General features: G+C 31.8%; 2 protein-coding genes across 2 annotated transcripts; one reads left to right on the plus strand and one right to left on the minus strand.

Moving 5' to 3' along the window:
- The first annotated feature begins 15,953 nt into the window (after positions 1-15,953).
- On the plus strand, positions 15,954-21,202 carry LOC115707736 (delta-aminolevulinic acid dehydratase, chloroplastic). Its single transcript, XM_030635777.2, has 12 exons — positions 15,954-16,517; positions 17,096-17,207; positions 17,347-17,420; positions 17,906-17,974; positions 18,049-18,132; positions 18,244-18,313; positions 18,484-18,539; positions 18,801-18,922; positions 19,324-19,395; positions 19,496-19,577; positions 19,659-19,736; positions 20,707-21,202. The coding sequence occupies exons 1-12, from the start codon at positions 16,206-16,208 to the stop codon at positions 20,869-20,871; spliced, it is 1,296 nt and encodes a 431-aa protein (XP_030491637.1). The 5' UTR covers positions 15,954-16,205; the 3' UTR covers positions 20,872-21,202.
- A 681-nt stretch (positions 21,203-21,883) lies between these two features.
- LOC115707728 (probable monogalactosyldiacylglycerol synthase, chloroplastic) lies at positions 21,884-26,180 on the minus strand. Its single transcript, XM_030635764.2, has 8 exons — positions 25,260-26,180; positions 24,988-25,160; positions 24,370-24,531; positions 24,142-24,283; positions 23,727-23,951; positions 22,702-22,764; positions 22,541-22,615; positions 21,884-22,448 (listed from the first exon to the last, which is right to left on the minus strand). The coding sequence occupies exons 1-8, from the start codon at positions 25,770-25,772 to the stop codon at positions 22,212-22,214; spliced, it is 1,590 nt and encodes a 529-aa protein (XP_030491624.2). The 5' UTR covers positions 25,773-26,180; the 3' UTR covers positions 21,884-22,211.
- Between the last annotated feature and the right edge of the window lie 1,306 nt (positions 26,181-27,486).

Consider the following 27,486-nt stretch of genomic DNA (forward strand, 5'->3'; position numbering starts at 1 on the left):
AGGGGGTACCCAAGTAGCTCTGTGCAGGTGAACACCTCTCCAGGTGCTCGTTTTTTCAACATTGTGAAGTAAGCAATGGAGACCTAGTTATAACACAAGAGTGACGAGACAACGTGAAATTTTTTTGAAAAATATTCACTGCACATGGTGCCCAGGTAAACATGACGCCCAAGTGGCACTTTTTGTACCACTCAATAACACCTATCTCCAGAAGTTATTGTGCATTTAATGTTTTTTTTTAGGGAAGTTGCAAGATCACATTGACCATCTAAAATACACTAGGAACATGTGCTTTGGATAGCTTAGCGACCACCTGGCCAAAAACAAAACCCTCATGGTCGCATCCTTTATTCTTCTCTAAAGATAGGTGAACATTTAAATTTAAAGTATTTTGACCATATCTCAAAACTCACATCTCTAACTTATGCATTCTTGGTGGTGAAAATCTTATTCAAAACCCAAAATGATCATGTTTCTCGAAGAAGTCTAAATTCAAGGAGGAAATGTCAAATTATTGGTATGATATCATAATTATTTACAAAGTCAAATTTTCAACACTTAAGGAAATTTAGCTATTGTGATAGCCAGAGTCCCGTGATCTACAAAGAGAAAGACTGGATAAATTGTGCAATCCCTCCCACACATTGCCTGGGAATGTCAAGTGTGATATTTCTAAGATTATGTTGGTACGAGACTACACGATGACTTAAATAGATTGATGAGTACTACCTATGACAAGAAGATGCATCTTCTTTTCGGTAGCACGTCACTTGAGAACTCCAAATTTAAGCGCACTTGACCTAAAGCAATCTCAAGAAGACCTCCTAAATAGTTTTTTAAAAAGTGTGCGAGTGAAAATAAAGTACGCTGGAAGACTCGTGTTGATTTGCAGGGTCAGTCATCATTCCAGGAAGCAGCCAAAGTAACGCACCCATATATCATTAAGTCAAAGTTCATCAGATGTAGACCGTTATAGTTATGATACCAGATCAATAGTCTACATAAGATCTCATAATCAACATCTATCATTAAGTCAAAGATCATCAGATCTGGACCGTTTGGCAAAAATCAATATTTGCAGACGAAATCAAGCCTCAAAGTTCTATGATCAAGATTGAATACTAATATTTAAATTCAATGGTGGTGAAGATATGGCAAAAGAAATATTACTAAAATTTAATAATTAAAGTATTTAATTTTTTTATAGCAATCAAAATTTACATATTTTAATTTAGAGAAATGCTAAAAGGTACTAGTGGTGCTAAGCACCTTCCTATGTGTCAATATTGTTAAAGACAATATATAATAACTGTATTAACTGCCTTAACTATTTTTTAGTTATGTTTGTTATATCTTAAGGGTAGTATTGTCTTTTGTCTTTGTTCATCTACTGTGTATATAAAGGCTATAACCTCCTTGTTCACAATTAATGAGAATCAATTTATTTCGTTCTCTTGTTGTTATTTCATTCCTTCACATGGTATCAGAGCATGCTCTAATTCTCATTCATCGTCTTCTCCGTTGGTCTGTGAATGTCTTCTCCACCAACAATGTCATCTACAACAAGCCAGTCAACTGCGTTTGGAGCTACAACATCATCGTTCGTCCCTGTTGTATTCTCTCACAAGCTGGCTACAAAATTGGACCATGACAACTTTCTTCTTTGGAAGCCTCAAGTTCTTTCTACAATTAGAGGTCACAAACTTCAACAATACATTTCTAAAACTGTTGTTCCTCCACCAAGATTTCTTTCTGATAATGGTCGATCTGCTGAAAATGTTAATCCTGCCTTCATTGATTGGGAACAACAAGATCAATTGTTGTTCTCCTGGCTTCTTTCATCTATGACTGAACCTATTCTCACTCGTGTTGTGAATAGTGAAACCTCTGCTGCACTCTGGGTCGTTCTTGAATTGTACTTTGCCTCTCATACTGAAGCCAAGATTGATCAATATACTACTGAATTACAGAATCTCAAGAAAGGTGCTCTCACTCTCATTGAATACCTACTCAAGGTTCGTTCTCTCATTGATAAACTCAATTCTGTTAGACACACCACTTCAAATAAAGAACATGTTACTGCTATTTTTCGAGGCCTTCCATCGCCTGACTATGATACTTTTGTAATCTCTGTGAATTCTCGAGCTGAACCTCTTGAAGTCACTGCTCTTGAAGCCCTTCTTTTGGCTCAAGAACATCGTATTGAACGAAAGCACAAAGATCTTGATTCTGCATCCGTGAATCTTGCAAATTTTAGATCTCGAGGTACTTCTTCCAATCCTCACAACAAAGATCATTGGAATCCCTATGCCACTGGTGGAAGATCAAACAACAATGGATACAATTCTGGAAATTCTAGTGGACATGGGTTCTCTTCTCGACCCCCAAACCCTGGAGGAAGAGGCAACTTCAGTAATACTCAAAACAACAACTCTGGAAGAGGAACAAATATCACCAAACCCACCTGTCAAATCTGTTCTCGACAAGGACACTATGCTTCCAAATGCTATCAAAGATTTAATCCTGGATTTCCTGGTTTTGGTGCTGGTCCTAGTAATAACACCAATAATTCTCCAATAGCTATGGTTGCCTGGTATCCTGACTCAGGGGCAACACACCACTGCACTTCAAATGATAGTAATCTCTCTCAGAAAAATGATTTCAATGGGCAAGATCAGATATACATGGGCAATGGTACTGGGTTAAACATTGAGAACATTGGTAAGAAACTTTTTTTGTCTATTGATAAATCCAAGATTCTTACTCTTAATAATCTTTTGCATGTGCCCAAAATAACCAAAAATCTAATCAGTGTCTCAAAATTTGCTTCTGATAATAACGTATTTTTTGAGTTTCACCCTGATTTTTACCTTGTCAAGGATCGGGAGACACACCAGGTACTGCTGGAGGCTACTCTTGAAGCTGGCCTATATGTGTTTCCCCCTCTTCAGCCTACATCAAAGTTACAACAACCTTCTCATGCTGCTTTTCAATCTCTGTCAACAATTTCCTGTAATAGCGTGCAATGTAACAACACTGTTAATAATTCCTTATTTCATTTGTGGCATTCTCGTCTTGGGCATCCTGCCATTAAAACTGTTCAACAAATCATGCACAAATGTAATATCTCTAATAGCAATAAAAATGCTTTTGATTTCTGCTCATCATGTTGTTTAGGCAAAATACATAAGCTTCCCTTCAATAGATCTACTACTGAATATACTAAACCTCTACAACTGATACACTCTGACTTATGGGGCCCCTCCCCAATGATTTCCTCAAATGGTTATCATTATTATGTGCATTTTACTGATGCTTTTTCCAGGTTTACATGGGTTTATCTTTTAAAGAACAAGTCTGATGCCATTCAGACATTTATTAACTTCAAAAACCTTGTTGAAAAAGAATTCAATTTGCCTATCAAAATGCTACAATCGAACTGGGGAGAAGAATTTCAAGCTTTTTCACCATATCTTACTGAGCATGGCATTCATCACCGACTTTCTTGTCCCACCACCCATGAACAAAATGGTGTGGCAGAAAGAAAGCATAGGCATCTCATTGAGACTGCTCTAACTTTACTTGCTCATGCCTATCTCCCTTTGTCTTTTTGGGATGAAGCTGTTCGTGCTTCAGCTTTTCTAATAAATCGACTTCCCTCTTCTGTTCTCAAAGGAGACACTCCTCTCCACAAACTGTTCAATATCGAAACTGACTATTCTCAGTTAAGGGTTTTTGGTTGCTCATGTTACCCTAACACTCGACCATATAATAGACACAAACTTGCCTTTCGATCCGAGGAATGCACATTTCTTGGTTATAGCCTAAAGCATAAAGGCTACAAGTGTCAATCTGCCTATGGTAGAATCTTTATTTCTCGAGATGTCATCTTTAATGAGCACCAATTCCCCTATGCAAAATTGTCTCCTACTTCTGTCTCCACTCCCATAACCTCCTCCAACACCTCTGTTCCTGTCCCTGTTAACCCCACTCTTTTTCATCCTCCTGCTCCTAACATCTCCCCTACTTCCCCTTCTCTCTCTGATTCTCCATCTCTTTCCTCCCCTTGTTCTCAGCCTTCTCCTGTTACATCCAATCCTACCACCTCTACCAATGTTCACCCAATGACTACTAGAGCCAAAGCTAGTATCTATAAACCCAAGGTATATATTAGTTCCAAAACACCATTGACTCTTACAGATGCTCTTGCTGATCCCCAATGGAATGCAGCCATGGGAACTGAAGTTGTGGCACTAAAAAGAAACAAAACATGGACTCTTGTTCGACTGCCTCTTGGTAAGAAAGTTATTGGCTGCAGATGGGTTTTACGAGTCAAAGAAAACACTGATGGCTCTGTCTCAAAATTAAAAGCACGGTTAGTTGCCAAGGGTTTTCATCAAGAATATGGTCTTGATTTTCAAGAGACTTTCAGTCCAGTTGTAAAGTCTCCTACCATCCGAATTGTACTTACAATTGCTCTCTCTCATCAATGGCCAATCAAACAACTTGATATTAATAATGCCTTTTTAAATGGCATTTTACATGAGGAAGTCTACATGCAGCAACCCCCTTGCTTTGAAGACAATGACAAGTCTCTTGTTTGCAAGCTTCATAAGGCTATTTATGGCCTTAAGCAGGCCCCTCGAGCTTGGTTTGATCAACTCAAGGAAACTCTTCACAGTTTTGGTTTTCAGAGTTCAAGGGCTGACACATCTTTATTCATTCGCATTCTTCCACAACACACAACTTTTCTACTGGTATATGTGGACGACATTATAGTAACAGGAAGTGATTCTACTGCCATATCGACTCTCATATCTCAACTCAACTCCATTTTTGCTCTTAAAGACTTGGGTGATCTTCACTACTTTCTTGGCATTCAAGTGACTAAAACTGCTACTGGTTTACACCTTTCTCAGACAAAGTATATAACTGATGTTCTTTGCAGGGCCAAGCTTCAGTTTGCCAATAGTTTACCCACTCCAATGACAGGGGGAAAAGCTCTCTGCCATTGGAAGTGACCCTGTCAAAGACCCATCTCACTATCAAAGTCTTGTTGGTGCTCTTCAATATGCAACCATAACAAGACCAGAAATTTCATACTCGGTTAACAAAGTATCTCAGTTTATGCATTCTCCTCTTGAGTCACATTGGAAAGCTGTTAAGAGAATCTTGCGATATTTGAAAGGAACTCTTGATTATGGTCTTACACTTCAGCACTCTACTTCTCTCGACCTTGTTGGATTCTGTGATGTTGACTGGGCATCTGACATTGATGATAGAAGATCAACTTCAGGCTTCTGCGTTTATCTTGGGCAAAATCTTGTGAGCTGGACATCAAAGAAGCAGCCTACTATGTCTCGATCTAGTACAGAGACAGAATATCGAAGTTTAGCTAGTATAACTGCAGAAATCACATGGATACAGTCATTGCTCTCTGAGTTAAAAATTCAAGTTCCTCGATCACCAATCATATGGTGTGATAATTTAAGTACTGTTCAGATGGCTGCCAATCCTGTACAGCATGCTAGAACCAAACATATAGAGTTGGACTTACACTTCGTCAGAGAAAAAGTTTTAGCTAAAACTCTCACAGTGAAACACACTCCATCTTGTGACCAAACTGCAGATATTCTCACAAAGGCCTTATCCAACACTAGATTTGTGTTTCTTAGAAGCAAACTCAAAGTCGAGTCTCTCTCCACCTTGAGTTTGAGGGGGAATGTTAAAGACAATATGTAATAACTGTATTAACTGCCTTAACTATTTTTTAGTTATGTTTGTTATATCTTAAGGGTAGTATTGTCTTTTGTCGTTGTTCATCTACTGTGTATATAAAGGCTCTAACCTCCTTGTTCACAATTAATGAGAATCAGTTTATTTCGTTTTCTTGCTGTTATTTCATTCCTTCACAAATATCGCTATTGATTTAATTTAATATTGGGTCCCATATAATTTAATATAATAGTTTTTAGGGAATATCGCTAGTCAATCATAAAGCGACAGTCTTAAAGGTACTAGGCACCATAACAATACTCTTTAATTTAACAAGTATTGTAAAATTTTATTTACCATAGGTAAAGAAAATATCCATAGCAATGCTCTTTAATTTAACAAGTATTGTAAAATTTTATTAACCATAGGTAAAGAAAATATAATTAATGCTCAATTATTACTTACGATCCAAATAGAATTTTAAAAGAAAATAATTATTCGTATATTTCCAACCACATTCTTAATTCCATAAATTTGTTTGTATTGAAAATTTTAAAGGATTTGGTGAATACGCACTACCTTTCAGTGACACGCGTGCCTGCCAATAATGTCGTGACACGTCATATAATGGTTGGACCTCCTAAAATTGAATGCATCCTTTATATTTATAGAGCAAGGGCACGATTGCCAATACAACTTGATGAGAGCATTGGATGATTGATTATGCAGAAAATAAATATGGTGGACCACCTCTAGTAAATTTCATCTTATCTAAGAACATGTATATATAAATTTGGTAAGTGTATACTATGCACTACGCCCCCTTTTTTGTTTTTGTTTTTTTTTAAATGGAAATGGTTTAGTTTATTAATAAGATAAACCATTCTTAAGAATTTAATGTGGCGTTTGGTAATACTTTTTTAATCAGTTTTCTGTTTTTAAAAGTAGAAAAGTGAAAATATTTTTAAAAAATATGTTCGATAAAACTGTTTTTACTTTTCAATTTTATAATTAGAAATCAAAATTTTAAAAACAAAAAAAAAAATCACTTTCAATATTTTTTTAAACAGTTTTTTTTTTCTTAATCAATCTTTTGGATTACGACCTGATTCAAACCCAAATCCCCTCCCCACGGCCCTGGCGCTGAACCCGACTTTTGACTTGAACCCGAATCCAACCTCGGACCTAGACCCGACTTAAATAAAATCAAAAAATAAAAATAAAAATAAACTTTACAGAACACACTTTTGTTTTCTGTTTTTAAAATTGAAAAACAAAAGTGGTTATAGAACTCATTTTATTTTTCAAAAATAAATTTTTTAAAAACAAAAATTTTACTTTCATTTTTTGATTAAAAAATTAAAAAACAAAAGTGTTACCAAACGGCACCTAAATAACTCAAAAGTGAGTAGTAGTCAAAAAAAAAAGACACGAACTGACCAAAAATAATAACGTTTCGCAAGAAAAATACACCATCTTATTAGCATACCAGCAATCCAAAAGCTGAAGGAAGCTTTACCGAACTCTTAATAGCTTGAACAGCTACCAAGTAGTCGGATTCAAGTGAAACTTGTTGCCACCCTTTGCCTTTACACGACCCATTTTGCCAACTGAAACTGCTTCCACAATTGTTCCATTGCTTTTCCTAACAATAAAGCTGAAATTAGGGTTGTACATCGGTCGGTTTAGACGGTTTATCCTATATATTTTCTAACACAATCTAAAGTTCGGGCTACTAAAATTTAAGTACAACCCGCCCAATTTAAAAAAAAAAAACTATAAACCGACAGCGGTTTGGTCGGGTTAACCCACCCAAACTGGTCAAACTTCTTTTTTTATTTCAAAATTAAAATTAATAAAAATTAAAATATCATATTTCACCAAAATACAACACAATATATATGACTTTGAAACTAACAATTAAGTATATAACTTTATATTATAATATATTTAATCATTTATGTTATATATAATAAAAACTAAAAAGTAAAAAAAAATTAAAATCCAAAGTCGGGTTGGTCGGGTCATTCGGTTTAATTGGGGGGGTTGGACCTATTTTCAACTCGCTTAATTAACAAATTGGATGGTTTGTAATTTTTTCGGGTTATTTCGATTTGTAACTTTTATCGATTTTTTTGAATTGGTTTGGGTGGGTTATTCGGTTTGGGTGATTTACAATTTTTTTTTTACAACCCTAGCTGAAACCAAATGAATTTGTAGCTTCGAAAATATCACCATCCACGTTGACCTTAATTGTATTAGTTGCAGGTGTAATCCATATCATGAACAAGTAGAGGTTCCATTCTTCTTTGTTGAGCAAAACTCCATTGATTAAGGTTAAATCTTGGAGACGAAAATACTTCAGCATCCATTTTAGTTCATTTATTCCATATGAGATCATTTCGAGTGTTCCATATAGCCCATGAGACCATAAGTACTTCCTTTGAAATATTATAATCTTTTCCTGCAATTGTTTCTTTGAACCATTGACAAAATTCAGCAGAAGTATTGGAGTTGAAGCTGATGATAGACTAGTTCCAGCAGGCTGTTGCAAAAGAGCAGCGAACTAAAACACGAAGAATGGTTTCGACCTCTTAATGACGGAAAGGACACAGTAGATCGACATCAACGTGTTTTGTTTACAACTGCACTTTAGTGAGAAGACACACTGTATACACTACGTCCCTTAAATGATTGTTTTAGTAAATTTTTTATTTATTTCGACATACTTAAACAGTTTTTTAATCTAATTTTCTTTTCTAATAATACCTTGTAGTTATTTATGACGTTTCTTCTTATACGAATATTAAGTAACTATTTAAATATTTTTTTTTGTATTGTAAATTATTTAAAATTTTTAAAAAATTTACAAATAATTTTAAATAATTATAATATATGTGAACATAAAAAAAAAAAATTAAAAACAATTCTAAATAACTAAAAAGAGAAAAATATACAAAAATATACCTTTAAACTTTACAAGGTACTACAAATTCTATAGACTATAATGATTTCATTTTTCAATAAAATAAAATCAATTTCATCCTTTTTTGTGTCTCGGATATCAATAATGGTATGGTATCCTATAACTTTTTTTTTTTGTCTTTAGGGCCCATAGCATATTCATATATTTTATATTATCTTTACTTTTGGTGTGATGTATTCATTCAATAGTCTCTTTACAATTTTCTTTGTTTAGTGATAACTCATATATGAATATTATAATCTACCACGTTGTATGTTACTTAAATTTATATGATATAATATTCGAGCTTAAAATGAAGTCTCACCTATTATAACTTAAAATATATGAATATAATTCTTAAATATAATTAGTATGGGACCTCAAATAATGTTGGACATATTACAACATTATTGAAATTAACACTACTCAAATTGGAAGTAAATGGATGAGAAACTTAAAAGTGATACTAGTTTTTTCTATTGATGAATAAAAATGATTCAATATATATGAAAAAGTTTTCTCTTCTTTATTTTTCAAATTCTATGAAAAAGTTTTATCTTTTATTTATACAGATCATCCCTTTTATACATCGTGTAGAAAAGTACTTATACATAAAGGTATTTATAAAATAATTAATACGATTTAATTCACTGTAGATTAAATTTGATTGAAAATTCTAAAATTTGTATTTGTGGGGATCGAATATTAATTTACATACAAAAATAGCTAATTCAATTCATTCTGTACCTATTTATATATATTTAAAAATTTATAAATGTATAATTCATATTTTTTTTAAAAAAAAAAACTAATATATATATGTTACATATATTTATATATTTCAAAATTTAATATATAAAATATATGTATTTATATAAAAATAAATATATAATCTAAAATAAACTAAATATTTCTATCTACATACAACTTTTTTTTTCGTCTTTTTTTAAAATTTGTTATTTAATTGTTTTAATTTATTATCGATACATAAAACAATAATAACTTTTATTTTGTTGTTGTTGGTTATATAAAAATAATTTATAATGTAATAAATATTAAATAATTTAATATTAAAAAAAAATAATTAATCTAAAATAACTAATCAAATCCTTATTATTGTTGATTGAATTTAATTGGATTTGAGCTCTTTAGCAAATTAGATTTGATCCAAAATATAAAATTCACATTTAACTTTTTTCAAGTATTTCATTATTACACATAGTAGCTATTAAGCTCTAAACATTAAGGTGGCGTTGGCTAGAGGTAATAAAATCAAAAAGAAACAATTTTCATTCCATTCATTTATTTGGTTGCATATTAGAGTATTGGAATGTCATTCCAATAGAATGACTTTTTCACCATTTTGGTAGAATGATTATTCTGTTTTAAAATGAAAGGAAAAATTATTCCAATGCATGATGAGAAAAAAAATTAATAATTTTTTATGCATTTTAAAATTTATTACATTCTATTTCTATTTTTATTTACATTTTCATTCATATTCTCATGTTTTCATTCTTCCCAACCAAACATTACCTTACATTTTTTGACGTTATTCTATTATTTTGTTGAATTTCAAGTCAAAATATATTCTTGAATTCTCTATCACATATGCTCGAGTTTCAAAAATAATTCCTAGAAAGGAAATTAAGAATTAAGATTTTATTATACGTTTTTTTATTTTTACACTTTAAAATAATTTTTTTGCATTTTTTAGGAAATTCTACATAGAAACTCCTATTACAACTAGCGTTGTAACCTAAATTGCAACAAAAAATCGTATAGAAACCCCTATTGCAACTAGCGTTGCAACTACTTTAGAAACTCACACTGTAAATTTGGAAAAAAAATTATAAAAATAGTATATGGGTATATCATAAGAAATTTGAATTTTAAGTAAAATTATATGTGGGATTATATAATTTTTTTAAAAAATAAATGAAAATATAATAAGAAAATAAAAATAAATACATCATGAAGAGCCCTTTTAACTTTGAAGTATAATAAAAGAAAATAGCTCATAATAAAAAGAGAATTATTAAAAAGGAAAAAAAATCAATATTTATAGCATATAGCATATTCTATCCTTAAAGTATTATGCCTTAATCCTTAATTAGTTTTATAACCAAACCACATTCAATAAGAGAAATAGGCTATTAGTAGAGAGGCCAATTTGGACCAATATATAAAGAATAATAATCACTTACCTTTACAAAATTAAAAAAGACTTTCTCATCCACAAAGGTGTCCCTCACCTAGTGAAAAGTCATGGATTAATTAACATTAAATGACTTTGTACGGATTTACAAAGTATTTTTATTTTATTTTATTCAAAAGAAAAAAAAAAAGATTACAAAGTATTCTTTTTAACCATATTAAATGGCACAACTTGTAAATAAAATTACTTCAACTACAAGTTATTATTGTCACTTTTAAAACATTTGAAGAAAAAAATCACATAAAATTTTTAAAAAAGAAAAATATAAAAAGCCTTAAAAATGTATGAAATTGAAAATTGTTTATCAAATTTAGATATATAAAAAAAAGGAGATTTTACAAAAAAAAAAAAAATGGGAATAATTATATAGTTTACAAAAATATGATAATAAAGTAATGTAACAAAATATGGTAATTTTAAAAAATATAATAAACATTCCAACAAACTGACATGGATAAATTTAATAAAATTTTCAAGAACAATTATCACCAAAAAGTTGTCAAAATAATAAAAAAAAAATCACTATGGCTCGTTTGGAACGCCGTATTAGGTCGTATTGTATTATATTGTATTATATTGAACTATATTTTATGCAATTTTTTTTATGTAAAAATATATGTGGTATAAATTTTTATGGACACCTAAATATATAATATTTTAGTATAAATTAAAATTTAACATAGTATTATATAAAAATATGATATATAATCTAATTCAATATAATACAATACAATACAATACAATACGACCTAATGCGACGTTCCAAACGAGCCTTATAAGATTGGATTAATCACTATCGGAAAATCACTTGAGCTGTCATTGTTAGTAAAAAGGTTGTTAGAGTTTTCATTGTCAATAAAAAAGTTCTCAAAAAAACCATCAAAGTTATTGTCATTACCGAAGTTGGATATTGTAATTTGTTATAGAAAAACAAATTAGGTGTATTAAAAAAATGTGATCAAAGAAATCTAATTATGTAAAGTAACTAAATTAAAATTATATTCGTTTGTTTAAAAATGTGACTTAGAAACCAGTTACATAAAATAATTAAATTAAAAGCTACACAAAAATTAGTTACATAAAAGATTTAATAAAAAACCAATTAAAAAACAGCACAAATAAAATATACCTATATTAACAAAAAAGAAATACTCACAAAAAATATCTCATATTTTCTGTAACATCCTAATAGAAAACACACCATATTTCTTAAATATTTTTATATAAATCATCACTTTGAAATTGGAGGCCCATATTTACCCAAAATAATGGGTTGGCCCATTTCATTCACTAAGCCACCTATAGTTAATTTTTATGTGTAGTTAGTTTTTGAGAAATGCTAAAGTAACTATAGTGTTTAGTAATCCTGTGAGGTATATTATTTTTTTCTTTATAAACCCAAACTTTTATTGAAAGAGAAACATGTAGCGTCCCCTCTTCAAGCCTCTATTGGGTCCTTACACCCACAAAATGGTGACTCTTATACACGGGTACGCCACTCTGGCTGCTTCATGGACTGATGACTGGCCTAACACGAGTGTTTTTAGTGTGCTTTGTCCTCACTCGCACACTTCCTGGGAAGTTAGGTCACCCATCCTGAAATTACCCCAAGTCAAGCACGTTTAACTGTAGAGTTATTTCGTGATGGGCTACAGAAAAACAAGATGCACCTTGTTGATATAGGTAGTACCAATCAATCCATTTAAGCCCTCTTCAACTGTATAGTCCCATACCTACACAGTCTCAGAATCATCACGCATGACCTTCCCCAGGCGGTATGGGATTGCACATCTTACCCGGTATTTTCCCTTACGGATCACGGGACTATTGACTGTCATAATCACCCCCTTACAGGGTCTGACGTCCTCGTCGACCACACTTCCCGCTGGGTCAAGGCTCTGATACCATTTGTAACGTTCCGGCTTCAAGCCTCCATTGGGTCCTTACACCCACGGAATAATGACTCTTATACACGGATACGCCACTCTAGCTACTTCATGGACTAATGACTGGCCCTACAAACCAACACGGGTGTTTCTAGTGTGCTTTGTCCTCACTCGCACACTTCCTGAAAAAACTTCCCAGGAGGTCACCCATCCTGAAATTACCCCAGGTCAAGCACGCTTAATTGTGGAGTTCTTTCGTGATGGGCTACCGAAAAACAAGATGCTCCTTGTTGATAAAGGTAGTACCAATCAATCCATTTAAGCCATCTTCAACTGTGTAGTCCCATACCTACACATTCACAAAATCATCACGCTTGATCTTTCCCATGCGGTGTGGGATTGCACAGCTTACTTGGTATTTCCCCTCACGGATCACGGGACTACTAACTGTCACAAAACATGGCATTAAAACCCAAAATTTGTAGTGGCAACAAAGAGTGACACTTTCCTATCAGAGAACAACTTAAAACACTCATTGGAGGCAGCCTAAGTTGAAAGGCGATGAGTAACACCGTTGAGATTACGGGAAATCCAACACAGCTTAACATTGATGATACGAGATAGACTATTCAAAGTAGCATCAAAAGTCCTACGAACCATCCACACCGGAGATTTCTCAGCCAACAGACCATGCACCGCCACTTGACAGTCCGAGAAAATGGACACCGCCACTTGAGAGGTGTAGTATCACTATTGTGAAATGGCTCATAACAATAGGGTATAAATTTTATGAATTATCATTGGGTGGCACTGGCACACATCACTCTAGTATTTGTAGCAAAAACATTATTCTTAGCAATATTTGAGTATTATTTTGTTACATAATTTTTTTTTAAATATATATTAATAAAATTAAAGAATTAAATATATAAGTACTACCACAAATAAAAGTTTTAAAACAAATAGTTTCTCAATTTCTACATAAATATTTTGGTTCTATCAAACAAAACTCATTAACACATATTATGAATCATGTCATGTAATGTGTCTAATGGGTCTATTTCTCTATATTATTTGTCCAATAATTATCTAATATATTATATATAACCAAACGACAGCTACCTACCAATTGCCATTATACAAAAGTCAAAGTTTATACTTTAGTATATGCTTATAATTTTTTTGGCAAAGAAATTATGTTGTCAATTTCCAATTAGATTCACCTAATTCGGTCTAATAAATATAATATAAAGTTTTAAATTAAATTTTTTGCGATAAATCACGCAAAGTTGAACAAATACACACATTTTTTTTTTTTTGATAAATCACACTAAACATAATATTTATCTAATTATTAAAACCCTGAAATTAAAACTTGATAATTACTAAGTGTACTATAAATATAACAAATTATCTTGATGTAATTTAGCTTACCATTTGTATAGATCTTATCTTTGTGATATTTATCTTGTTTTACTCTATATGGGATTAGGTCAACTTTATTTGGGTCTTAAAAGTAGAGGTATCAATATTGATGAGATTTTTTTTTTGTATGTGTCTATTGTTATGGACACTGTATGACGAGTTTAGAATGAGACACATAATAATAATAATATGTATAACATAAAATATTACAATGACTCCATTAATTATTGTTATGTAGATCACATAACTTTCCTTATTCCTCCTTTGATTCTGAGTTCTTTGGATGGGTGGCGTCAATCTCCTCGATATTGGCTTAAACTAAACTGTGACACTCGAGTGGGGATGGAGAGTATATATGTATATTGCGTTCATTGTTAAAGACCATCATGGAGAGGTAGCTTGAGTGACTACTGACCGTTTAGATTTTTGTGACTCATTTTCTGGCGAGACAACTGCTTGCTGTTTGGTTCTGGATATGACGATGGTTAAGGGAAGTAAGTTTGTCATTGTGAAAAGCGATTATAAAGTAATTATCAATTCTCTCAATGGTTTGGAGTTTAGATGAGAGATTAATAATTATTCTAGTCATTGTAAAAGAACTTTTTTAATTTTTATTGATTGTTCATTTCAAGTACAAGTAGAACATGTAATTTTTTGGCTCATACTGTAGCAAAGTGGACATTTTGCTATTTTCTTACAATCATTATGGTTGTTTGGATGTTTCTTTCATACTTATCAATCTATTTTGTAATGATAATCAAGTTTAAGTTTGTTTAATAAATGGACATTTTATATATATAAAGTCACATTATTACAAAAAAAAAAAATACAGATCTATAATATTTTCAATATTTTTACAAATTTAATTTTCTTTTATTTCATTAGAAAATATTATATAACATTATTTTCATATTGCTTTTATATTTCTATTATTTTGATGTAAAAATACAATTAAAAAAAATAAAAAGAGGAATCATACCCCATCAAAATCCTATTTTTTAATTGATAAACTTCAAGATGGTGGTACTTTTACACTATACTAAAACCACGTGTAGTTCATCTTTAAAATATCCAATATATATTATAAAAAATACGAATTTATAGTATTTTAACATTTTCACAAATTTAATTTTGTTCATGTTGCTTTTATATTTGTGTTATTTTCATGATATTTCGTAAATATATAATTAAAAAAAATCTGTAAAAAAAATGAATCCTAGTCCATCAAAATTCTTTTTTCTAAATGATAAAACTAAAAATGGTGATACATTTACACTACACACTTTTTCCAAAAATAGGTAAAACGACATGTCATTAAACGTTAAAAAAGATGTCGTTTTATCCATACGACATCATATTTGAATGAGTCGTTGGTTAGCTGAAGCGGTGGCACAGGCACCCAGTAGAATCCGATCCTTCCTTCTCTCCAACAAAACAGATAAACGACATGTCGTTTATCTTTAAATTATGTCGTTTTTTTTCCATACGACATCATATTTGAACGAGTCGTTGGTTAGCTGAAGTGGTGGGACCCAATAGAATCCGACCCTTCCTTCTCTCCAACAAAACAGATAAAACGACATGTCGTTTATTGTTAAAAAAGATGTCGTTTTTTCTCATACGACATCATAGTTGAACGAGTCGTTAGTTAGCTGAAGTGGTGGGACCCAATAGAATCCGACCCTTCCTTCTCTCCAACAAAACAGATAAAACGACATGTCATTCATCGTTAAAACGACATCGTATTTGAAAGAGTCGTCGTTGGTTAGCTGAAGTGGTGGGACCCAATGGAATCCGATCCAAACAGGTCTGTCATCTTCTCCGATTGGCTTCTTCCTATCTCCTTACTCCTTTCAATCCCATAAACATAATCACTTCTCTCTCTTCTTTCTCTCTCTAAAACGAACTTTCTCCATTTTCCTTTTCACTTTCTCGTCATCCAAACACTCAAAAAATCAAACCACAACGAAATTAAAGCTTAATTACCGGTTAATTAATGGCGTCGTCGACGGCGATACTTAATGTGCCTACCAGTGTTGGAGCAATCAAGGGTTTGGATTGTCAAAGCTACGTCGGTCTTCGACCTTTGGTGGTTAGTGTGAGAAGTTTTGATTCTGTAGCGATTAAATCCAAGACTAGCCGTAGATTTGTAGTTCGAGCTAGCGAAACTCATAGCGGACCTTTTAAGAAGTTGGGATTGAGTGATGCTGAATGTGAAGCTGCTGTTGTTTCCGGAAATGTTCCTGAAGCGCCGCCTGTTCCTCCGAAGCCGGCTGCACCAGCTGGAACTCCTGTGGTTTCTACGCTTGTGAGTAGTAGTTTTTCCTAGATTAGTATTGTTAGTAATTTTGTTGAGAATATGATCGAATTATATAATCATAATTTATATTGAAAAAAGTAATTCTAATGGAGCATTACTTTTTACTTGTGAGGAATAATATTAAGCATTAATAAGTTATACAATTGTTAAATCAGCTAAGTTGTGTTTTAATTATGATTTGTTAGATATGGAGCATTACTCATTTCTGAAAGGACAATGTTTTTGAATTGATTAGCTTGTTGAATTTGAATACTCAAAATCAAGTAAACTTTAATGGTGTGTTAGTTTAGGTGACAGAATTTAGTGAAGTTTTAAGTATTAGCAAGAAATATAATCATAATTTAGCTAAGTTGTGTTCTATTGATAATTTGTTAGATATGGAGCGACCATTAATCATTTCAAGGCCATTTTTTTAAAAAAATAAAAATAAAAATTGATTAGGTTGTTGAATTTAGATATCCAAGTAGGTTGCTGTATTCTACTAACAATAAATTAACTTTGTTGGGATTCCACTGCCCGGGGATGCATCGAGTTTTAATTGTTTGATTTTGATTTATTTTTGTCAGCCAATAAATAGGCGGCCTCGTCGGAACAGGAAATCACCTGCGTTTAGAGCAGCATTTCAGGAAACTACATTATCCCCTGCGAATTTTGTCTACCCACTTTTTATTCATGAAGGTTTTGCATCACTTCTTATTTTCTTTTTCCTGGTTTTGCTCTCATCTACTTTAGATTCTCTATGTGTGATTTCTAAGAGGGAATTTTATCATTTTGCATTGTATGGGGTAGTCTATTGATTGTTTTGAAAACATTTCAGGTGAGGAGGATACACCTATTGGAGCTATGCCTGGATGTTATAGGCTTGGCTGGAGACATGGACTTGTGGAAGAGGTGATACTATATTTGGTTTCATAATTTATATACAGTTCAAATGATTTGGATGCATGATTCATCTCCTACTGTTTGATTCTTAAATGTTGTATTTAGATTATTTGTAGAAATCCAATGGTTTATTTGTTTGGCCTGTTGAAGAGGATTATCCCAAACTTTGATTGGCTTTGAGACTAATTCTCAGTACTTTCCATGTAATCCAACTGTTAAATTCTATTTTATAAAGTAGCTGAGTGAGCAAAAAACCAAAAATGATTCTCCTTTTCGGAATAATATGAAGAGATTAGATACTATTGAGTATTTCACAGAAAAGATTGACTTGTATTTGGTGCGTTAGTAGTTTTGTAAGCTTGTTATTGCTATAAATTCTCATATTTCTCTAAGTGAACATCTTATTACAAAGGTATTTTGCACATGATATCGCATTGGTTGTTTCCAATTTAATGCACTAACGGAACAATGGAACTATCTATTTGGTCGAGCAGGTTTCGAAGGCTCGGGATGTTGGTGTCAATAGCATTGTGCTTTTCCCCAAAGTTCCAGATGGTTTAAAGGTTCTTACTTTAATTCTGTATGTTAATCTTATGTTCTGTATGACAACATAGTATAATTGAGTTGTTTCTTACAGACTCCAACAGGAGATGAAGCTTACAATGAGAATGGCTTAGTCCAGCGGTCAATTCGGTTGCTCAAAGACAAGTTCCCTGATCTTGTAAGTCAATACACCTATATAGTTATTAGGGTAATGAGCTCTTAAGAATATTGTGAATTTCTTTTTATTAATATTATCATTTCCTTAAGTGTTTCGTCTGTCTTTTTCCAGGTAATCTACACTGATGTTGCTTTAGATCCCTACTCATCTGATGGGCATGATGGTATCGTTAGGGAAGATGGTGAGCAGTTATGCTTTATGATTTTCCATCATTCTTTTGTTATATGAATGATATTCCTAAAACGTTTATCAAGTTTCCGAAACCAGTGCATTTCCTAGAATAGGGTGATATCTTATAGATAGAAGACCTCTAGTTGCACATGCAGAACTGAAACTTGATATCCATTGCAGGAGTTATATTGAATGATGAGACAGTACATCAATTGTGCAAACAAGCTGTTGCCCAGGTAATTGATGTTTGCATTATTTCTGCCATATTTGTCAATTATTGCCTCAGTCATTCAAGTGTGAATTTTAACCATTCAATTAACCTCATTCTTATATCCAAATCCAAGCCAATTTTCTGCATTTCTGACATGGAACTTTGTTGTTCCTTGTGATTACAATATATTACTATGATATCTGCTGTGTCTGAATGCATTATGCTTTGGGAGGGACTACTAAGTTGACCAGGTTTTGCTTTGCCTCTTTTTCAATTCAAATAACAGGCGCGAGCCGGAGCAGATGTTGTCAGTCCTAGTGACATGATGGACGGTCGTGTTGGAGCAATTCGGTCTGCTCTTGATGCTGAAGGCTTTCATCACGTTTCTATCATGTCTTACACAGCAAAGTAATATGTTTCTTCTTACTACTGTTTTTATTTCTTTCTACTTTTAGCACGCGGGTTCGGGCTTTTTCCTTGTCCTAGGATCCTCCCTCGTAGTTCTTTTGAATTTCGAATAATTCAAGATCTTTTGTTTTCCAATTATCTGATAAATTACTTAATGTGTATAGATTGTCTTTCCATTCATTTCAAAACTCCCACAATCCCTTCCCGAACCCCCAAAATTAAGCTTACATTTTTGCTTCACTGATTGAGTTGAAATCCCTCCTTTACCCTACCCTTTGGTCCCTCAGTTTCAATGCATATGTTTATCCCTTCCCTGATTCCATTCTATGAACCTTTGTGTTTGTCTTGTTTCATTGATGTTAGATTTATTTACAAGATTCATTTTCCAATGTCAATAACAGGTATGCAAGTTCATTTTATGGTCCATTTCGAGAAGCACTAGACTCAAATCCACGATTTGGTGACAAAAAGACGTATGCATTTTTCACAGTTGATTTAAATGACAAAAGTTTTCTCTAACTTGATGCATCGGTTGCTGACATCTATTTTGATATGTGGCTTTCGAAACCCAAGTTATCAGATGAACCCGGCAAATTATAGAGAAGCTTTAGTCGAGACCCGTGAAGATGAGGCTGAAGGAGCTGATATCCTGTTGGTTGGTATTCTTTGTTGTGGATTATTGAAACATACTAAGAAACTTCGTTAGTTCTCACCATTTTTGGAACTTTTATAACAGGTGAAACCTGGTCTGCCGTACTTAGATATCATAAGACTACTCAGAGATAACTCTTCTTTACCTATTGCTGCATATCAGGTAATTTTAATGACCCAAGAATCTATTATGCTTATGAACAAGTGCTTCTATGAAAATCAAAGTTGGACAGTTTTGGCTATTCTTTTTCAGCAGTTACTTTAATGTAAATTGGTTTGCTTTCACTTGACTTATATCATAGGAATAGGATGTTAAAAATGCTTGAGAAATAGATGATAGAAATAATTGTAAATTAAACATTACTTACATTGGGAAAATGGAAAAATACCATTTTGGCTTCTGTGCATGGGAATTTGGAGTGAGATTGGTTGGGGGTAATAAAAAGAAATAGAGTAGAAATGCTAGAGAGTCTCACATTGTTAATGTGTAGAAAGATAATTGTATATATATATATAAGATCCAAGTGCTACTTCTCTCATAATAAATTGGTTTTGAGATAGAACCCATGCATCTTACGATGACTATCCGATAAAATAATGAAAAAACCGATCGAAAAAGTAGCCACTAAAAGTCCAAAAAAACTTATCTAAAAAATACAGTAAAAAAAAACCACTTATGATTCGGCGGATAGTGAACTAAAAAAAATGCTTGTGATCGGGCTATCCAAAATGTGAAGGGCTACTCTTTTCATAACCAATTGGTTTTGAGATAGAACTCTATGAATCTTACAATTCTAACAAGAAAAGAATCAATTTACATATCATTGTTTAGCTATATTTTAAAGTGTTTAATGTAATAACTTTTCTATTTAGAAAATGAAAAGAAATGAAAGTATAATGCAAGATATATATATTTTTAATTTTTTATGTATATTAAATTTTATTCCATTATATTCTTATACTTATTTTCATTCTTATTTTTATTCCTATTCGTTTATTTTCATTCCATCCAATTAAAATTATCGATAGTGTTAAGCAACCAAGGAATAGCATATTTTTAATTTACACAGCTAAGACTCTTAGACATGTTTTCTTGTAAATATATATAAACTGTTGTGTGTGTGTGTGTGCAGGTATCAGGTGAATATGCAATGATCAAGGCTGGTGGAGTACTCAAAATGATCGACGAAGAAAAGGTTATGCTCGAATCGTTGATGTGCCTTCGACGGGCCGGTGCTGACATCATTCTGACATATTTCGCCTTACAAGCTGCCAAGTCTTTATGTGGAGAAAAGTAAGAGAAGAAGAGAAGGAGCTTGTTGAACTTAGAAGAAGGGAATTACAATTGTGATTTGATCAAATAATAATGTAATTGTAATATTAGAACTTGAAAATGGTAGGATTAACAATGCGGTTTGTAGTTTTGCAGTATTGAGAGTTAGGACTTGTTTGATTAACAGTTAAGTAGTGTTGTGTTGTTGTCATATTGATTGTATTTTAGTATTTTGTACTGTAAATTATTGACTAGACTACACAGACTACCTACCTACCTACCAAACATAGCCCAAACCCCTAAGTTATTTGTTCATGCATATTTGTTGTGTCATGTAGATTGAAGTTTTTTCTTCACTTTTGGAACCTCTGCTAGAAGTTGTGTTAAATTTAACACAAGATGACATTGTGCAAAATTTGACACACAATAAATGTAATTTTTTTAATTACAGTTGTACCATTTATCATTAATGAAATTGATAAAATAATTTTCAGCGTAAATACTTAAATTTAACTCTTAGTTGTAGATAAATACTTTAGTTTAATTTTTTATATTAATAATATTTAAATTATATTTTTAAAATTTCTGTAAGTATACCTGATGCTTGATGGTTAAGTGTCAAATCAATAATCACATAAGTTCATGATTGGTACAAATCATTAAATTTTTATTTAAATATATTAATAAAAAAATAAATATTAACTTGACAATTAAATCCAAGTACTTACTGAAATTTTAAAAACTTATTACTGTCAAAACTTAAATTTAATTATTTATCTACAACTGAAATTTAAATTTATTTATACCACAAATTATTCTTAATGATATGCTTTAATATACACTTTTTAAATTAAAATATTGTCAAACTATTTTTTCAAATATTTAATACATGAATGATAGTTATTTTACTTTTTATCCTAACTTGCACCTTTAAATATTATTGCATTAAAACATAATAACAAATATTGTAACAAATATAGCATTAATTCATGTTTTGAACCAAACTTGTTACAAATAATACACCATAACATTGTAGATGGTCATAAAATTAGAATATCAAATATTATTCATTTTTAAATTAAAGGAAGATAATGTTATCAAGTGGGGGCAGACATTTAACCTTTGCATGTTTACCATAGTAAACCAAATCAAAGGCATTTTTCTTGCATAAATTATTAACTGAACTGAACTGAATATAACAACCTAACTTACGTGTGTTACAAGAAAGTAGAAACAAAGGAAACCAAGTTTATAGATTGAAAATTGCTCATAATAAAAACACCGAAACCTATTTCGCGGTGTATGCATCATCATCATCATCCATTGCAAAATTGATTTTGATGGATTCCGAGCTAAAAATTAAGTTTAAGCTGTACACGAATACTGCGCTACAAGGTTTCGTTGTCTAACAAGCTCGTGAAGATCGTGAACTATCTTAAATACAGCATCGGGTTTTGCCAGCTTTAGTGCATTTTCTGACATTACCTTAAGTTCATCAGCTTTCGGTCCAAACCATTCAGCAACGATTTTCGCTATTTCTTTAGGAGATTTAGAGTACTTCCCGAAACCATTTTCAACCACATAAGGCACATTTCCAGCTTCCTGAGACAAAGATGAACAATAGAATTGAGAAAGTTGCTAAAGCTATATAACACGAAGAAAAGAGTATAACGCTACTCGTTTTTCTTTCTTACCTGCCCAGCGATGTAATCGTTCAAAATGATAGGCACTCCGCGTATCATGGCTTCAGCAATTGTCCCTGGACCCGCCTGCATTCAAAGAAGTGAAACTAAATTAGCCGAAATAACCACACAAACAAACCGACGAATGTCTAAAGTTTCGAAGCGAAACTAACCTTGGTAATAATGCAATCACAAGCTCCCATGCATTCTTCCATCTTAGTAACAAACCCCTTCACCTATAAAATTGTAAAGTATTAGCAACTCTTCTATATTTCTATGTATATAAATTATTGTTATAATGGAAGAAAAATGCATGTTAAAAATGTACAAGCACCTCAATAGTATAAAGAGATATTTACACCAAAAATACCTAAATTATTATATTTGTAGCACTTAAGTATTCAAATTATTAGGTTTGTAACACGTACCCAAATTATTTTTTTAGCGGCAAAAAATACTTAAATTACCATGTTTGTAGCATTTAAGTATCTTAAGTTTAATTTTTGGTGCTTAAGTCTATCTACATGGTATCAAATTTCCTTATAACTTGGGTACTTTTATTGTAGAAAAGAATAAATTGACTACTTAAGTGCTACAAACATAATAGTTAGATACTTTCACTACTAAAAAAATAATTTGGGTACTTATTGAGAATCATGAGTTCTATCTTAAAACCAACCCCATAATTCTTGACATGGTATCAGAGTCATATTTCTTGTGGACATGTAACTCTGTTCGATCCGTACCTATACAGATAGTGACTTTGTCCACTCTGATACGGTTCAAGATTTGTGAGCAAAAAAAAAAATAGCTACTGTCTTGAAGAAGAATATTGTGGGACATTGTCCCACATGAAATAAAGAGTAAAATATTAAGCCATATATAAAAATATGGGCTACTTCACTTATCACCAATTGAATTTAAGATAGAATCCTATAATTCTCAACAGTACTCTACGAACATAATAAAGTAGATAGCATCCCCAAAATAAATAATCCAATTTTGACCAACTACATGACAACATGGCCAATCAACATTTACAAAATGTGTGGCCATTAAAGGGAAGTTCATACATATCAACTCCATAAAAAAAAAAGCAACAAATGAATAGGTCACTAGCCAAAATCCTTTTCCAGCAAAACAAGACCCTACTCGAATGGCGAACATTAACACGAAAAGGCAGGGTTTTGAGCGATACCTCAACAGGAATTTTCCATTCGATTGAACGAAGTTTGTTTGCGAGTTTTTTGTTGTGACCGCATATCACAAGAACCTGACCAATTGGCTCCCCGAGAACCTCATCGTATAATGACTTCCCAAGTGCTTTTGCAGTAGCTTCAATAGGGCCCATTCCTTCACCTCCTCCCATTAACAACACAGCTGGAAGGTCTTCATCCATACCCAAATCCCTTTTTAGTTCAAACTACAGAACAAAAAAAACAGTGAGTAGATAGTAATATCGTCTAAGCAATTGGACTAATCGGGCAATCTCATCTCATTACTTTAAATTGCACTAATCTAAACAAAGTGGAGTGGTCAAATAGAGAGGAAAATGTTTAAATTCAACACGAAAAGAAAAATCATATAGTGAATCAATTTGAGTAGCAACCAACCTTTGGCCGAACAGGCTTGACAAACGAAGGTCGTACAGGAAGGCCATAAATCTTGATTTGGGTATTCTTGAGTCCAGCTTTCAGTGCCCTCTTCGCTACCTCATTCGTTGGGCAATAACATCTCGTAACAAGCTTATGAAACCTGAAAACAAGACATACAACATTAAAAACAATTCTGATGTCGGACAATTATTTGAATACACAGCGAGCAAGCATAACAAACCATACCATGTAGGATGGCAAGTGCTAAGATCCGTGATTACTGTAGTAAAAACGATCTTATCGAGTAAACCCTTTGACCTCAAAATACGAAGTGGTACATGCTGCATTAGAGGATGTACACTGATAATAATATCTGGTTGGTACTTCATCAATCCTTTAGCAACTTCCCTAAAAACATAAAAAAACCATAACATTGTCCGATTAGAATCGAACATATTCAAAAGGGTAGGTACATTTCGGGTCTTAGATACAAAAAAGAAGCCACTCAAGTCTATTTCCTAATCCCATTATTGCTCAGCTCTAAAAAAAAAATGTACATACATAGTGGTTCTCTTCTACTCATATATGATATAAATTCAGCAATATGATAAAGCATGTAATCATAAGAAAGTAATACTAGATTGCTATTGGTTGGCTAGTTAGGAGTTTTATGAAGAATATGGAATTTTGTGTGAACTATTTAGAGTAAAAGATTGCTCTAGGGAGATACCAAACTGTCTCGAAAAGTTTCGAAATTTGTAATTCTTTCTTTAATATCAATAAGATTCCTATATTCAAGTATTGGATTAGATCAATAAACAAATGATTCCAATCCTAATAAGAACAAACAGAACCAATCATTACCGAGCTATAAATGTTGAAGTTGCAGCAAAATTAGACTGATGAATAAGTCTAGGAGCAGAAGCATAATATGTCATCTTCCATAATGAACCATGTTTCACCAAGAAATTATAGCTCCTTGGAAGTTGATTAAACGGCCAAGGAGTATGATCAGACCACAAATCAGTAACAAACACCTGTTCCACACACACACATACATATACTATTTAGTCTCAACACAAAGAACAAATTACAAATTTCCCAACTTAAGTAAGAATTTGTTATATGAGTCTAACCTGATATTCATCACCATATTCTTCATAAAAAGCTGCCTTTATAGCTTCTGCTGAAGCTCTATGACCACCACCAGTATCACTCATCAAAATAAGAACTTTCTTTGGTTTTAAAGGCTCAACACTATTCAAACCCAAACCATCATCTTCCAAAACACTACAACCCTCTTCAATCATCCCATTATTATTATTATTGCCACCAACATTTCCAACCCCAGGATTAATCCTAACAGAAGCAAACCCAATTGGAATTCTCTCACAATGAAACCTAATAGCTCTGTTAAACTGAATAATAGCTTTCCTAATACTATAACTACTTCTACTACTCAAACCCAATGAAGCACCAAATTTAGGTCTTTTCCCATTTACAGAAGAAGAATCCCCAAACACATCAAAATACATGAAATTAGATAAAAATGAAGAGTGCCCATCAGAACCAAAGGAAAATCGACCCAAATGAGATACCAAGTCATAAACTTGACTGGACTCTTGAACTACAGTCGAAGAGTTATTCATAATTGAATGTACACAAAAGGGTATACAGTAATAGCAAAAAAATTGTTAATTTACAGTTCCATGGCGATCTTTGTGGTATTGGAACAAATGGGTTAACGCATGCTGACAGAAAGAAGAAAGCCCAGATAGGGAAAAGGGTAGATAGAAGAAGAGGGTTTTTTGAAAGAGAGGAAATCCTCAAGAAGTGTTTGTAGCCACAAAGAAAGGATTTTTTTGGGTCTGTATATATGAGTGAGGAGAGAGAGAGACTTGTTTTGTTGTGTTAGAGAGAGAAAGAGTAGATTCTGGGAATTCAGCAAAAAATATGCTTTTTCTTTTTCTTAGGAAAAAACAACAAGTTTGTAATTGGATGATGTTTCTTTCTTTGTTGAGAGACTTTGTACGCACTAAAAAAAATAAATGAAAACATAAACAAATATTAATGAGGAATTTAAACTCTTTTATTTTTTAATTTTTATACACTTAAATACCAACTAGATTATTACTGTATTGACTTCGAGGTTATACAGGTGTATACAGTAGTTATCCAGTTGATATTTAACGCTAATATTTAACTGGCATGTCAAATTTACAAAGAAAAATAAACTTAAAGAGATTTTGCTATAAAAAAATAAATAAGGGGTTAAGTGTATAAAAATTAAAACATAAAGAAATTTCGACGCAAATTGCTCAATATTAAAAGTATTTAAAATTTTGTTTATAGGAGACATTATAAATATTATTTTAGATTTGTAATTTGTAAAAATTGTTAATTAAGTTTTTTGGGTAAATTATAAATTATATTTTATATTTTTTAAAATAGTAAAATAGTACTTTGAACTAATATTTGTTAAAATAAAATTTAATAATAATTGAGTTTAAAAGTATTATGATAAGACTAATTATATTTTCTATATCTGTGTGTTAAGAATTACCATCATATTGATTATATTAAAAAAAATTGTCAAAAATTAAATTTAAGTTACTTTTTTAAAAAATACATGATCAATTTTATTATTTAATAAAACATATAAGGATTTAAAATGGTACTAATTCTTTTTATCAGTATAAGTATTTTTAAAAAAAATTATGTCGGCGTAAGTATTTAATGTTTGTAAAACTGTTATTTTTATCTAATTTTGGTATTAAATTTGTAACTGGTGTGAAGTTGATTTTTGAAATTTATTGAAAGAAAATTTAGAAATAACTTATATGTTTCTGTAAAAACCTAAAATAAAAAATTGAGTAATTTGCAGTGTAAAAATTTAAGTTTAATTCCTAGTTGCAGATTAATATCTAAGTTTAAGTTTTGACGACAATAATACATTAGTTATATTTCTGGAACTTACATATGTACTTGACCATAAATTGTGTAGCAGTTTTTGGTTAGTCCACGTCATTAATTTTTTTTTTTATTTATTTAACATTCAATTTAAATATACTAATAAAAAATAATACATATATAATGATTTGACACTTAATAATTAAATACTTAAAAAAATCTAAAAATATAATTTAAATATTATTACGTAAAAAAATTAAACTTAATTAACTTTCAAAAATTATATATTAGATATTTTTGTTGCAATGAAATGGATACCTCATGTTAAAAAAAAATATTTTTGTTGCTAAAAAGATTGTTGAGTTTATAGTGGTAGAAACAAAGACGTTTGCAACTTTTACAACAAATATTCCAAATAAACTTACATCTTTGGAATTGATGTATGATAATCAA

The sequence above is a fragment of the Cannabis sativa genome, chromosome X (assembly GCF_029168945.1).
Source record: "Cannabis sativa cultivar Pink pepper isolate KNU-18-1 chromosome X, ASM2916894v1, whole genome shotgun sequence".
Taxonomy (NCBI): domain Eukaryota; kingdom Viridiplantae; phylum Streptophyta; class Magnoliopsida; order Rosales; family Cannabaceae; genus Cannabis; species Cannabis sativa.